General features: G+C 35.4%; 1 protein-coding gene across 3 annotated transcripts in view; it reads left to right on the top strand.

The window, feature by feature from the left end:
* Nucleotides 1-6,250: 6,250 nt before the first annotated feature.
* Nucleotides 6,251-18,809, top strand: part of LOC128217738 (uncharacterized) — a 29,493-nt gene continuing 16,934 nt past the window's right edge. The window contains exon 1 of one of the 3 annotated variants that reach the window (XM_052925091.1): nt 6,251-6,825. Coding sequence is in view for 1 of the 3 variants with exons in the window: in XM_052925089.1 (XP_052781049.1) it covers nt 6,810-6,825 (16 nt within the window). In the remaining 2 variants the exon portion in view is untranslated. The remainder of the gene's footprint in view (nt 6,826-18,809) is intronic. The other 2 variants (XM_052925090.1, XM_052925089.1) reach the window with 2 other exon arrangements.

Raw genomic sequence — 18,809 nt, 5'->3', positions numbered from 1 at the left:
TCTTCAAGCATGTACACTGTGCGACATTGTTCAAGCATGTACACTGTGCGACATTCTTCATACCTGAACACTGTGTGACATTCTTCATACCTGAACACTGTGTGACATTCTTCAAGCATGTACACTGTGCGACATTCTTCATACCTGTACAATGTATGATATTCTTCATAACTGTACACTGTGCGACAACCTTCATACCTGAGTACTTTGTGACATTTTGGCAGGCCCGGGTCTCGTGAGCCGCCAGGGGGACGAGGAACACGCACGAGTGATCACGTGACTCCATTCTATCACCACACGTCACCAGGCACGCTCTCTAGGTCGCCCACTCGGACAAAAGGCCGATGAATGCAGAATATAATTATTTTAAAATCAGACAGAACAGACAAATTAATGTGAACATTTTTATTTTTTTTCCGTACAACACCGTTTTGATGTCCATTTTTTTATGATTTAATTTTTTAAACAAAATTAGAAAATTTATTTACACCTCTAGTGAATACGTGTTAGCCATGGGAATTGGAAATTGGAATATAAAAACTTCCTACTCAGTAAACGGGAACCATGTATGGTATTTAAATCTTGGTCTGAATTTACTCTTAACACAATAAAGGGAATTACAGCCAGGCGACATGCTATCGAACATATGCAAGGGAAAACAGCCAGGACAGATTAAAATGAACGGGTTCAAAGGGAAACAGCCAAGGCCAATGATTACGATCAGTCTCAATGACACAGTCAGAGGCCAACAGTCAGGGGCCATGATCACGAAATTTAAGAAGGGAAACAGCCAGGGGCCAACATTAACTACAGTCAGGGGCCAATATTAACAACAGTCAGGGGCCAATATTAACAACAGTCAGGGGCTAATATTAACAACAGTCATGGGCCAATATTAACAACAGTCAGGAGCCAATATTAACAACAGTCAGGGGCCAATATTAACAACAGTCAGGGGCTTATATTACCATCAGTCAGGAGCCAATATTAACAACAGTCAGGGGCTAATATTAACAACATTCAATGACCAATATTAACAACAGTCAGGGGCTTATATTACCAACAGTCAGGGGCCAATATTAACAGCAGTCAGGGGCCAATATTAACAACAGTTAGGGGCAAATATTAACAACAGTCAGTGACCAATATTAACAACAGTCAGCGACCAATATAAACAACAGTCAGGGACCTATATTAACAACAGTCATGGGGGCAATATTTACAACAGTCGGGGGCCATGATAACGAATTAAATTAAGGGGAAACAACCAGTGGCCTTTATTTAGTTCAGTCTTAGGAGGAAACAAGGGCTTTTTGCGATCAAGCCCAACGGAAAACACCAGGGACCTTGGTAAAAATCAGCCTTAAGAGGAAACAGCCAGGGGCCTTGATTACGATCAGTCGCAGCGGGAAACAGAAAACAACCATGATTACGAACAATCTTAATGGAAAACAGCCAAGGTTCATGAGTACGAAAGGTCTCAAGGGAAACAGCCAGGAACCATGATTACGAACAATCTTAATGGAAAACAGCCAAGGTTCATGAGTACGAAAGGTCTCAAGGGAAACAGCCAGGAACCATGATTACGAACAATCTTAATGGAAAACAGCCAAGGTCCATGAGTACGAAAGGTTTCAAGGGAAACAGCCAGGAACCATGATTACGAACAATCTTAATGGAAAACAGCCAAGGTCCATGAGTACGAAAGGTTTCAAGGGAAACAGCCAGGAACCATGATTACGAACAATCTTAATGGAAAATAGCCAAGGTCCATGAGTACGAAAGGTTTCAAGGGAAACAGCCAGGAACCATGATTACGAACAATCTTAATGGAAAACAGCCAAGGTTCATGAGTACGAAAGGTTTCAAGGGAAACAGCCAGGAACCATGATTACGAACAATCTTAATGGAAAACAGCCAAGGTCCATGAGTACGAAAGGTCTCAAGGAAAACAGCCAGGAACCATGATTACGAACAATCTTAATGGAAAACAGCCAAGGTCCATGAGTACGAAAGGTTTCAAGGGAAACAGCCAGGAACCATGATTACGAACAATCTTAATGGAAAACAGCCAAGGTCCATGAGTACGAAAGGTCTCAAGGGAAACAGCCAGGAACCATGATTACGATCAGTCTAAAGGGGAAACAACAAGGGGCTATGATCATGAACTGTCACAATAAAAACAGCCATGTGCCATGATTACCAACAGTCTCAGGCGGAAACTGTCTTTAGTTAATTGCACGAAAACAAAATCACTGATTTAAAATCAAAAACAAAATGCACTAGAACAACATTTTGTTATAAGAACTGAAAGTTTTTTCTTTTCTATTTTATTTCAAAAATCTTAGCAAAAACTTTGTTTATTGCTCCAATGTATTATTTTGTGATAACCAGCGTAATAATAATAATAATAATATAAATATAAGCCGATAAGCATTGATGAGTTGTAAACGGCTATTAAATTATCAAAACGTAAAAAAGGCTTAAAGGCTAATAATTGCATGTCAAATGAATATCTTATTTAATGTGCGGCTGTGCACGTTTGTGATATTTTTAACTGTATTTTGAATTCCGGTTGTTATCTGGATAAATAAATTTTAACATGTGTTCAGGTTATAACTAATGTCTCGTAAACTAAAAAGGAATTGGGTCTCCCGCGACAAAAGGTTTGTTACTCTATATAACGAAACTTAATACGTATTGATATTAACATAACCGATTTAAGTAGATTTCGGGTCAAAGTACTGTTTTTCAGATATGACTATCTGCTCTCAATATCAACGCAGGCTTTTAAAAAGAACACCTACACTCAGCGCTTTATATTCTCAACATCTCAATGTGGGTCTTAAGACGTTCTTCCTCAGTAGTCATCAGACGGGCTTGGGGCTTAAACTGGGCCCTTAAGTGGCATACCTAAGATTAGCATAGGCTGTTCCCTGTAGTGTCATCCCTAAGATAGGCTTAATAGCGTATGTTGTAGTGCAATCCCTTAGATGGGCTTAATAGCATAGGCTGTACCTTGTATTAACAACCCTCAGATGGGCTGTATAGCATATGCTGTACCCTGTAGTGGCAGCCCAAAAATAGGCTTATATCATAGGCTGTAACCTGTATTGACAACCCATAGATGGGCTTTATACCATAGGCTGTACCCTGTAGTGATAACCCTAAGATGAGCTTTATAGCATTGGCTGTAGCCTGTAGTGACAACCCTATAATTGACTTAAGTGCTCATTCTGTACCTGTTGTGACAGCCCTAAGATAGGCTTAAGAGCTTATTCTCTACCCTGTTGAGACAGCCCTTAAATTGGCTTAAGAACTTAGGTTGTACCCTGTAGTGCCAAGCCTAAGATTTGCTTAATACCTTTTTCTGTATCCTGTTGTGACAGCCATTAGATTGGCTTAATAGTTTATTTTTTTACTCTGTTGTGGCAGCCCTTTGATTGGCTTTAGGGCTTATTGTGTACCCTGTATCGACAATCCTTAGATGGGCTTTAAAGCATTGGCTGTACCCTGAAGTGACAGCCCTAAGATGGGCTTTATAGCATAGGCTGTAACCTGTAGTGACAGCCCTATCATAGGTTTGATAGCATGAGCTGCATCTTGTAGTGACAGCCCTAATATAGGTTTTATAGCATCGGCTGTATCCTGTCGTGATAGCCTTAATATAGGTTGTATAGCATGGGCTGTATCTTGTAGTGACAGCCCTAAGATAGGTTTTATAGCATGGGCTGTATCCAGTAGTGACAGCCCTAAAATAGGTTTTATAGCAAGGGCTGTATCCTGTATTGATAGCCCTAACAGAGGTTTTATAGCATGGGCTGTATCCAGCAGTGACAGCCCTAATATAGGTTTGATAGCATGGGCTGCATCCTGAAGTGACAGCCCTATTATAGGTTTTATAGCATAAGCGGTACTCTGTAGTGACAATCCTAAGATAGGTTTGATAGCATTGGCTGTATCCTGTAGTGACAGCCCTAAGATAGGATTTTTAGCATAAGCTTTACTCTGTATTGACAATCCAAAGATAGGTTTTATAGCATAGACTGCATCCTATTGTGACAGCCCTAAGAAAGGTGTTATAGCATATGCTTTACTCTGTAGTGACAGCCTTAACATAGCTTTGATAGCATTGGCTGTACCAGTGAGGATACAGCCCTAAGATAGGGTTTATAGCATACGTTGAATCTTTTAGTGTCAGCCCTAAGATAGATTTCATATTATGGGCTGCATCCTTTAGTAGCAGCCCTAACATAGGTTTTATAGCATATGCTGTAATATGTAGTGACAGCCCTTACATAGGCTTTATTGCATGGGCTGTAATCTGTAGAGAACCCTAAGGTGGGCATTATAGCATGGGTTGTATCCTGTAGTGACAACCCTAACGTGGGCTTTATAGCATGGGTTGCATCCTGTAGTGATAGCCTTAATATAGGTTTTATAGCATAGGCTGCATCCTGTAGTGACAGCCCTAGGATAGGTTTAATAGCATGGGCTGTATCCTGTAGTGATAACCCTAAGATAGGTTTTATAGCATAAGCTGTACTTTGTAGTGACAGCCCTAAGATAGGTTTTATAGCATAATCTGTACTCTGTAGTAACAGCCCTTTGATTGGTTTATAACATTGGCTGTACCCTGTATTTACAGCCCTGAGATAGGTATTATAGCATAAGCTGTATCCTGAAGTGACAACCCTAAGATATATTTTATATCATGGGGTACATCTTGTAGTGACAGCCATAACATAGGTTGTATAACGTGGGCTGTAATCTGTAGTGACAGACCTATGATAGGTTTTATAGCATGGTCTGTATCCTTTAGTGAAATCCCTAACACAAGGTTTATAGCATAAGTTGTATCCTGTAAAACAGCCCTAAGATAGGTGTTATAGCATAAGGTGTACTCTGTAGTGACAGCCATAGGATAGGTTTTATAGCGTAGGCTGTTCCCTCTAGTGACATCCCGAAGATGCGCTTAAGTGCTTGAACTGCACCCAATTGTGACAGACCTGGGTTTTAAATTTTAGGGTTGAACCCTGTATTGACAGTCCTAAGAAGGACCTTAGATCTTAGGTTACACCCTGTAGTGAAAGCCCTAAAATGTGTTTAAGAGCTAAGACCGTACCATGTAGTGACAGCCCTAAGATGGGTTTTGGGCTTAAGCTGTAACCTGCAATACTAGCCCAAAGATGGGTTTTGTGGTTAATATTTACCCGTTGGTACCAGCCCTAAGATGGGTGCGGGCTTAAGCGTTACCCTATAGTACCAAAAAAATTTTTTGGGCTTCATCTGTTCCCTGCTGGACAAGCCATAAGATCGGTTTTGGGCTTACGCTGTAACCTAAGGAAACATCCACAAGAACATATTTGGGGCGCTGTGTCCTACGCACGACATTAAGAGTGAAATCTATAAATATAACAATTGTTTTCTTCTCACGACTTTTAAAAGTGACGTCTATGACGATATCGCAGATAAATTGTTTCCTGCCATAACCATAAATCGTGACGTCTATGGAGAAGATGCAGGATGATTGTTTCTTATACACGATTTTTAAAGTGGATATAACGCAAGGCAATTGTTTCCTTCGCTAGACGTTTGGATGAACGCCTTTAATACCACAGGACGATTGATTCCTACACACGATCTTTTAATGTTCAACATTCGAGATTTTCACAATATATCAAGAAATAAAGAAGATATCAACACTTTTCCTTTCCATATACCCTAAATAGGCCAGAAATAGTAAGGAAAATAATCAACATTAACACGTTCGTTCGAAATTTGAATTAAACAGTATTTAGTTTTTGATAAGGTCAGACAAAATGTAGGTTAAGGACTGGGGAGAAACCAATGCCTTCTATTAAATAGCTTATCTATTGCCGTTGGTAATAATATCGCCTCATCAAAGAAACGCTTCAAAACATATTTAAAAAATCAAAGGCATTGGATAAATCTTTTTAGCAATAAATAGCTATAAACTTATATCAAATTAATGTTTTACTCCCATACACAAAGATTCGCTGTTTTTCTTTCTTTTCTTTTCTTTTAATTGGTTAGAGGTCGAACTCAGCCAGGATAATAAAGCTATACCATTTATCAAATACGCAACTGGTATCCACACTCACAACATGAAGGGATTTTGAAATACATTGTAATTGATAGCGTTTCTATCGACGCCTGCGCCTTCAATATTTAGATATTTTAAATTGAACTATTAAACGACATTAAGCCCTCGTTTGGGTAACTAGAAGTATTGTTTCGTCAAGACCATTTATATTGCGAAAAAACAAAAATTTGTTAAACTAGTACATAAGTTATACCGACTGGTGGATGTCTTAATCTTATTATAATATTATATTTAATGCATTGGATTTATCTTATAAGTTTAGTTCGCTCATAGGCATTATATAAACTGTCAGAATTGTATAATAAGAATTAAAAAGGCAGCCAGAAAGCAGTAATTTGAGTGTGAATTGAGCCAGTAATTTTAAGATACAAACTAACAAAAGACTGATTTTCAATGTGAATAAAACCATTCCTAAATTATGTTTTTGAAGGTAGATTGAAAGAAGAGTATACCTCAGCTTTTGTTGGGAATGAAATATGATATCGCATATTTATAAAGACTTGTGACGTTCAATAAATATATAAGGACAACCCTTGACGACCATTCACAGTGTGTGTTTGTGCGCGGCTTCAGAAAAAAGATTTAATATTCGATCTAGTGCAAAATTTGGGATAAAAAGAGTTTTTAAGGTAAGCAATTTACATTCTGCTACGAGGGATATTTTTATTCAGTTCAAATGGAAATGATTTCGTCAATAGGTAACACCATAATGTTTTAACGTTGAATAATACTTTATATACTTACATGTTTCTAGCGGCGCAAATTATCCTCCTCCATTTTTTCGAACTAATATTTTGGAATAGTGTCTATATTCATTTGATTAAATGTATATTATGTTTAACATTATATATATATACAACGTGTTATTATGTTTCATTTGCTATAATTATTTGCACCATGGTGATCTGGTCATACAGTAATACAGTGGAAATGCGCATTACAATAAGCACGAATTTGCTCATGCCTTACAAACAAACTTAAGTGGTTTAAGATTCCTTAAGTTAAAGCATACTTTGATAAGATTTACCTTTTGCGTTTTATCTTCATTTAGGATTGTTGGGATAAGAGAGAGGTTTGTGCACTTAAACTGGTTTAAATCCCCAGTAATATTACATTTTACTGCCCGTTGCTAATGATTTTCAAATGGGTTTATCTACAAACATATTGTTTCAGTTCCGTACTAATTGTGCCGCAAGTATGATCATCAAAATTATTTACCTAAAGATAAAAACATGAAAACACTATTTCAGTTAATAGTTAGAAAACCGTTCACAGGCAGCTTTGCATTCAAGGGGAGCATAAGGTTCTATATCTATTTCAATTTCATAGCCAGATATTTATACAGTTTATGTAAACACCTAACATTAACCTGATACAAGCAACATTCATCATATTCATTCATCTCACCCTCATACAATTTATATGCATCCTAATCATACATCTCATCCTCATAAAATTTACATGAATCTTACTCATAAATCTCATCCTCATACAATTTACATGCATACTACTTATACATCTCATCCTCATTTAATTTATATGCATCCTACTCATACATCTCCTCCTCAAACAAGTCACATTCATCCTACTCATACACCCATCCTTATTCAATTTATATGCATCATGATCATACATCTCACCCTCATACAATTTATATGCATACTACTCATACATCCCATCCTCATACAATTTATATGCATACTACTCATACATCCCATCCTCATTCAATTTATATGCATACTACTCATACATCCCATCCTCATACAATTTATATGCATACTACTCATACATCTCACCCTCATACAATTTATATGCATACTACTCATACATCCCATCCTCATACAATTTATATGCATACTACTCATACATCCCATCCTCATACAATTTATATGCATACTACTCATACATCCCATCCTCATTCAATTTATATGCATACTACTCATACATCTCACCCTCATACAATTTATATGCATACTACTCATACATCTCATCCTCATACAATTTATATGCATACTACTCATACATCTCACCCTCATACAATTTATATGCATACTACTCATACATCCCATCCTCATACAATTTATATGCATCCTACTCATACATCTCACCCTCATACAATTTACATGCATACTACTCATACATCTCACCCTCATACAATTTATATGCATACTACTCATACATCTCACCCTCATACAATTTATATGCATCCTACTCATACATCTCACCCTCATACAATTTATATGCATACTACTCATACATCCCATCCTCATTCAATTTATATGCATCCTACTCATACATCTCACCCTCATACAATTTACATGCATACTACTCATACATCCCATCCTCATACAATTTATATGCATACTACTCATACATCTCACCCTCATACAATTTATATGCATCCTACTCATACATCTCACCCTCATACAATTTACATGCATACTACTCATACATCCCATCCTCATACAATTTACATGCATACTACTCATACATCTCACCCTCATACAATTTACATGCATACTACTCATACATCCAATCCTTATTCAATTTATATGCATCATGATCATACATCTCACCCTTATTCAATTTATATGCATCCTGATCATACATCTCACCCTTATACAATTTATATGCATACTACTCATACATCCAATCCTCATACAATTTATATGCATACTACTCATACATCTCACCCTTATACAATTTATATGCATACTACTCATACATCCCATCCTCATACAATTTATATGCATACTACTCATACATCTCACCCTCATACAATTTATATGCATACTACTCATACATCCCATCCTTATTCAATTTATATGCATCATGATCATACATCTCACCCTCATACAATTTATATGCATACTACTCATACATCCCATCCTTATTCAATTTATATGCATCCTGATCATACATCTCACCCTCATACAATTTATATGCATCCTGATCATACATCTCACCCTCATACAATTTATATGCATCCTACTCATACATCTCACCCTCATACAATTTATATGCATACTACTCATACATCCCATCCTTATTCAATTTATATGCATACTGATCATACATCTCACCCTCATACAATTTATATGCATCATGATCATACATCTCACCCTCATACAATTTATATGCATACTACTCATACATCTCACCCTCATACAATTTATATGCATACTACTCATACATCCCATCCTTATTCAATTTATATGCATCCTGATCATACATCTCACCCTCATACAATTTATATGCATCATGATCATACATCTCACCCTCATACAATTTATATGCATCCTACTCATACATCTCACCCTCATACAATTTATATGCATACTACTCATACATCCCATCCTTATTCAATTTATATGCATCATGATCATACATCTCACCCTCATACAATTTATATGCATCATGATCATACATCTCACCCTCATACAATTTATATGCATACTACTCATACATCCCATCCTTATTCAATTTATATGCATCCTACTCATACATCTCACCCTCATACAATTTATATGCATCCTACTCATACATCTCACCCTCATACAATTTATATGCATCCTACTCATACATCTCACCCTCATACAATTTATATGCATACTACTCATACATCCCATCCTTATTCAATTTATATGCATCATGATCATACATCTCACCCTCATACAATTTATATGCATCCTGATCATACATCTCACCCTCATACAATTTATATGCATCCTACTCATACATCTCACCCTCATACAATTTATATGCATCCTGATCATACATCTCACCCTCATACAATTTATATGCATACTACTCATACATCTCACCCTCATACAATTTACATGCATACTACTCATACATCCAATCCTTATTCAATTTATATGCATCATGATCATACATCTTACCCTCATACAATTTATATGCATCCTACTCATACATCTCACCCTCATACAATTTATATGCATACTACTCATACATCCAATCCTTATTCAATTTATATGCATCATGATCATACATCTCACCCTCATACAATTTATATGCATACTACTCATACATCTCACCCTCATACAATTTATATGCATACTACTCATACATCCAATCCTTATTCAATTTATATGCATCATGATCATACATCTCACCCTTATTCAATTTATATGCATACTACTCATACATCCCATCCTTATTCAATTTATATGCATCCTGATCATACATCTCACCCTCATACAATTTATATGCATACTACTCATACATCTCACCCTCATACAATTTATATGCATCCTACTCATACATCCCATCCTTATTCAATTTATATGCATCATGATCATACATCTCACCCTCATACAATTTATATGCATCCTACTCATACATCTCACCCTCATACAATTTATATGCATCCTACTCATACATCCCATCCTTATTCAATTTATATGCATCATGATCATACATCTCACCCTCATACAATTTATATGCATCCTACTCATACATCTCACCCTCATACAATTTATATGCATCCTACTCATACATCTCACCCTCATACAATTTATATGCATACTACTCATACATCCCATCCTCATACAATTTATATGCATCCTACTCATACATCTCACCCTCATACAATTTATATGCATACTACTCATACATCCCATCCTCATACAATTTATATGCATCCTACTCATACATCTCACCCTCATACAATTTATATGCATCCTACTCATACATCTCACCCTCATACAATTTATATGCATCCTACTCATACATCTCACCCTCATACAATTTATATGCATCCTACTCATACATCTCACCCTCATACAATTTATATGCATACTACTCATACATCCCATCCTCATACAATTTATATGCATACTACTCATACATCTCACCCTCATACAATTTATATGCATACTACTCATACATCCCATCCTCATACAATTTATATGCATACTACTCATACATCTCACCCTCATACAATTTATATGCATACTACTCATACATCCCATCCTCATACAATTTATATGCATACTACTCATACATCTCACCCTCATACAATTTACATGCATACTACTCATACATCTCACCCTCATACAATTTATATGCATCCTACTCATACATCCCATCCTCATACAATTTATATGCATACTACTCATACATCCAATCCTCATTCAATTTATATGCATACTACTCATACATCTCACCCTCATACAATTTATATGCATACTACTCATACATCTCACCCTCATACAATTTATATGCATACTACTCATACATCTCATCCTCATACAATTTATATGCATCATGATCATACATCTCATCCTCATACAATTTATATGCATCCTACTCATACACCCATCCTCATACAATTTATATGCATACTACTCATACATCCAATCCTCATTCAATTTATATGCATACTACTCATACATCTCACCCTCATACAATTTATATGCATCCTGATCATACATCTCACCCTTATACAATTTATATGCATACTACTCATACATCCCATCCTCATACAATTTATATGCATACTACTCATACATCTCACCCTCATACAATTTATATGCATACTACTCATACATCCCATCCTCATACAATTTATATGCATACTACTCATACATCTCACCCTCATACAATTTATATGCATACTACTCATACATCCCATCCTTATTCAATTTATATGCATACTACTCATACATCCCATCCTTATACAATTTATATGCATCCTGATCATACATCCCATCCTTATTCAATTTATATGCATCCTACTCATACATCTCACCCTCATACAATTTATATGCATCCTACTCATACATCTCACCCTCATACAATTTATATGCATCCTACTCATACATCTCACCCTCATACAATTTATATGCATACTACTCATACATCCCATCCTTATTCAATTTATATGCATCATGATCATACATCTCACCCTCATACAATTTATATGCATCCTGATCATACATCTCACCCTCATACAATTTATATGCATCCTACTCATACATCTCACCCTCATACAATTTATATGCATCCTGATCATACATCTCACCCTCATACAATTTATATGCATACTACTCATACATCTCACCCTCATACAATTTACATGCATACTACTCATACATCCAATCCTTATTCAATTTATATGCATCATGATCATACATCTCACCCTCATACAATTTATATGCATCCTACTCATACATCTCACCCTCATACAATTTATATGCATACTACTCATACATCCAATCCTTATTCAATTTATATGCATCATGATCATACATCTCACCCTCATACAATTTATATGCATACTACTCATACATCTCACCCTCATACAATTTACATGCATACTACTCATACATCCAATCCTTATTCAATTTATATGCATCATGATCATACATCTCACCCTTATTCAATTTATATGCATACTACTCATACATCCCATCCTTATTCAATTTATATGCATCATGATCATACATCTCACCCTCATACAATTTATATGCATACTACTCATACATCTCACCCTCATACAATTTATATGCATACTACTCATACATCTCACCCTCATACAATTTATATGCATCCTACTCATACATCCCATCCTTATTCAATTTATATGCATCATGATCATACATCTCACCCTCATACAATTTATATGCATCCTACTCATACATCTCACCCTCATACAATTTATATGCATCCTACTCATACATCCCATCCTTATTCAATTTATATGCATCATGATCATACATCTCATCCTCATACAATTTATATGCATCCTGATCATACATCTCACCCTCATACAATTTATATGCATACTACTCATACATCTCACCCTCATACAATTTATATGCATCCTACTCATACATCCCATCCTTATTCAATTTATATGCATCATGATCATACATCTCACCCTCATACAATTTATATGCATCCTACTCATACATCTCACCCTCATACAATTTATATGCATCCTACTCATACATCCCATCCTTATTCAATTTATATGCATCATGATCATACATCTCACCCTCATACAATTTATATGCATCCTACTCATACATCTCACCCTCATACAATTTATATGCATCCTACTCATACATCTCACCCTCATACAATTTATATGCATACTACTCATACATCCCATCCTCATACAATTTATATGCATCCTACTCATACATCTCACCCTCATACAATTTATATGCATCCTACTCATACATCCCATCCTCATACAATTTATATGCATCCTACTCATACATCGCACCCTCATACAATTTATATGCATCCTACTCATACATCTCACCCTCATACAATTTATATGCATCCTACTCATACATCTCACCCTCATACAATTTATATGCATCCTACTCATACATCTCACCCTCATACAATTTATATGCATACTACTCATACATCCCATCCTCATACAATTTATATGCATACTACTCATACATCTCACCCTCATACAATTTATATGCATACTACTCATACATCCCATCCTCATACAATTTATATGCATACTACTCATACATCTCACCCTCATACAATTTATATGCATACTACTCATACATCCCATCCTCATACAATTTATATGCATACTACTCATACATCTCACCCTCATACAATTTATATGCATACTACTCATACATCTCACCCTCATACAATTTATATGCATCCTACTCATACACCCATCCTCATACAATTTATATGCATACTACTCATACATCCAATCCTCATTCAATTTATATGCATACTACTCATACATCTCACCCTCATACAATTTATATGCATACTACTCATACATCTCACCCTCATACAATTTACATGCATACTACTCATACATCCCATCCTCATACAATTTATATGCATCCTACTCATACATCTCACCCTCATACAATTTATATGCATCCTACTCATACACCCATCCTCATACAATTTATATGCATACTACTCATACATCCAATCCTCATTCAATTTATATGCATCCTGATCATACATCTCACCCTCATACAATTTATATGCATACTACTCATACATCTCATCCTCATACAATTTATATGCATCATGATCATACATCTCATCCTCATACAATTTATATGCATCCTGATCATACATCTCATCCTCATACAATTTATATGCATCCTGATCATACATCTCACCCTCATACAATTTATATGCATCCTGATCATACATCTCACCCTCATACAATTTATATGCATACTACTCATACATCCCATCCTCATACAATTTATATGCATCCTGATCATACATCTCACCCTCATACAATTTATATGCATACTACTCATACATCTCACCCTCATACAATTTATATGCATACTACTCATACATCCCATCCTTATACAATTTATATGCATCCTGATCATACATCTCACCCTCATACAATTTATATGCATACTACTCATACATCCAATCCTTATTCAATTTATATGCATCATGATCATACATCTCACCCTCATACAATTTATATGCATCCTGATCATACATCTCACCCTCATTCAACTTATATGCATCATGATCATACATCTCACCCTTATACAATTTATATGCATCCTGATCATACATCTCACCCTCATACAATTTACATGCATACTACTCATACATCCAATCCTTATTCAATTTATATGCATCATGATCATACATCTCACCCTTATACAATTTATATGCATCATGATCATACATCTCACCCTCATACAATTTATATGCATACTACTCATACATCACATCCTTATTCAATTTATATGCATCATGATCATACATCTCACCCTCATACAATTTATATGCATACTACTCATACATCCAATCCTCATACAATTTATATGCATCCTGATCATACATCTCACCCTCATACAATTTATATGCATCCTGATCATACATCCCATCCTTATTCAATTTATATGCATACTACTCATACATCTCACCCTCATACAATTTATATGCATCCTGATCATACATCTCACCCTCATACAATTTATATGCATACTACTCATACATCCCATCCTTATTCAATTTATATGCATCCTGATCATACATCTCACCCTCATACAATTTACATGCATACTACTCATACATCCAATCCTCATACAATTTATATGCATCCTGATCATACATCTCACCCTCATACAATTTATATGCATCCTGATCATACATCCCATCCTTATTCAATTTATATGCATCCTACTCATACATCTCACCCTCATACAATTTATATGCATCCTGATCATACATCTCACCCTCATACAATTTATATGCATACTACTCATACATCCAATCCTTATTCAATTTATATGCATCCTACTCATACATCTCACCCTCATACAATTTACATGCATACTACTCATACATCCCATCCTGATTCAATTTATATGCATCATGATCATACATCTCACCCTCATACAATTTATATGCATCCTGATCATACATCTCACCCTCATACAATTTATATGCATACTACTCATACATCCAATCCTCATACAATTTATATGCATCCTGATCATACATCTCACCCTCATACAATTTATATGCATCATGATCATACATCTCACCCTCATACAATTTATATGCATACTACTCATACATCCCATCCTTATACAATTTATATGCATCCTGATCATACATCTCACCCTCATACAATTTATATGCATCCTGATCATACATCTCACCCTCATACAATTTATATGCATCCTGATCATACATCTCACCCTCATACAATTTATATGCATCCTGATCATACATCTCACCCTCATACAATTTATATGCATCCTGATCATACATCTCACCCTCATACAATTTATATGCATACTACTCATACATCCAATCCTTATTCAATTTATATGCATCATGATCTTACATCTCACCCTCATACAATTTATATGCATACTACTCATACATCCAATCCTCATACAATTTATATGCATCCTGATCATACATCTCACCCTCATACAATTTATATGCATACTACTCATACATCCAATCCTCATACAATTTATATGCATCCTGATCATACATCTCACCCTCATACAATTTATATGCATCCTGATCATACATCTCACCCTCATACAATTTATATGCATACTACTCATACATCCAATCCTCATACAATTTATATGCATACTACTCATACATCTCACCCTCATACAATTTATATGCATACTACTCATACATCCCATCCTCATACAATTTATATGCATCCTGATCATACATCTCACCCTCATACAATTTATATGCATACTACTCATACATCTCACCCTCATACAATTTATATGCATACTACTCATACATCCCATCCTTATACAATTTATATGCATCCTGATCATACATCTCACCCTCATACAATTTATATGCATACTACTCATACATCCAATCCTTATTCAATTTATATGCATCATGATCATACATCTCACCCTCATACAATTTATATGCATCCTGATCATACATCTCACCCTCATTCAATTTATATGCATCCTGATCATACATCTCACCCTTATACAATTTATATGCATCCTGATCATACATCTCACCCTCATACAATTTACATGCATACTACTCATACATCCAATCCTTATTCAATTTATATGCATCATGATCATACATCTCACCCTTATACAATTTATATGCATCATGATCATACATCTCACCCTCATACAATTTATATGCATACTACTCATACATCCCATCCTTATTCAATTTATATGCATCCTGATCATACATCTCACCCTCATACAATTTATATGCATACTACTCATACATCCCATCCTTATTCAATTTATATGCATCATGATCATACATCTCACCCTCATACAATTTATATGCATACTACTCATACATCCCATCCTCATACAATTTATATGCATCCTGATCATACATCTCACCCTCATACAATGTATATGCATCCTGATCATACATCCCATCCTTATTCAATTTATATGCATACTACTCATACATCTCACCCTCATACAATTTATATGCATCCTGATCATACATCTCACCCTCATACAATTTATATGCATACTACTCATACATCCAATCCTTATTCAATTTATATGCATCCTGATCATACATCTCACCCTCATACAATTTATATGCATACTACTCATACATCCAATCCTCATACAATTTATATGCATCCTGATCATACATCTCACCCTCATACAATTTATATGCATCCTGATCATACATCCCATCCTTATTCAATTTATATGCATACTACTCATACATCTCACCCTCATACAATTTATATGCATCCTGATCATACATCTCACCCTCATACAATTTATATGCATACTACTCATACATCCAATCCTTATTCAATTTATATGCATCCTACTCATACATCTCACCCTCATACAATTTACATGCATACTACTCATACATCCCATCCTTATTCAATTTATATGCATCCTGATCATACATCTCACCCTCATACAATTTATATGCATCCTGATCATACATCTCACCCTCATACAATTTATATGCATCCTGATCATACATCTCACCCTCATACAATTTATATGCATCCTGATCATACATCTCACCCTCATACAATTTACATGCATACTACTCATACATCCCATCCTTATTCAATTTATATGCATCCTGATCATACATCTCACCCTCATACAATTTATATGCATACTACTCATACATCCAATCCTCATACAATTTATATGCATCCTGATCATACATCTCACCCTCATACAATTTATATGCATCCTGATCATACATCTCACCCTCATACAATTTATATGCATCCTGATCATACATCTCACCCTCATACAATTTATATGCATACTACTCATACATCTCACCCTCATACAATTTATATGCATACTACTCATACATCTCACCCTCATACAATTTATATGCATACTGATCATACATCTCACCCTCATACAATTTATATGCATACTACTCATACATCTCACCCTCATACAATTTATATGCATCCTGATCATACATCTCACCCTCATACAATTTATATGCATCCTGATCATACATCCCATCCTTATTCAATTTATATGCATACTACTCATACATCTCACCCTCATACAATTTATATGCATCCTGATCATACATCTCACCCTCATACAATTTATATGCATACTACTCATACATCCCATCCTTATTCAATTTATATGCATCCTGATCATACATCTCACCCTCATACAATTTACATGCATACTACTCATACATCCAATCCTCATACAATTTATATGCATCCTGATCATACATCTCACCCTCATACAATTTATATGCATCCTGATCATACATCCCATCCTTATTCAATTTATATGCATACTACTCATACATCTCACCCTCATACAATTTATATGCATCCTGATCATACATCTCACCCTCATACAATTTATATGCATACTACTCATACATCCAATCCTTATTCAATTTATATGCATCCTACTCATACATCTCACCCTCATACAATTTACATGCATACTACTCATACATCCCATCCTTATTCAATTTATATGCATCATGATCATACATCTCACCCTCATACAATTTATATGCATCCTGATCATACATCTCACCCTCATACAATTTATATGCATACTACTCATACATCCAATCCTCATACAATTTATATGCATCCTGATCATACATCTCACCCTCATACAATTTATATGCATCATGATCATACATCTCACCCTCATAC

This window comes from Mya arenaria, chromosome 14 (genome assembly GCF_026914265.1).
Source record: "Mya arenaria isolate MELC-2E11 chromosome 14, ASM2691426v1".
NCBI lineage: Eukaryota > Metazoa > Mollusca > Bivalvia > Myida > Myidae > Mya > Mya arenaria.
The sequence above is the reverse complement of the archived record's forward strand: the minus strand, read 5'-3'. Positions and strand labels throughout refer to the sequence as shown.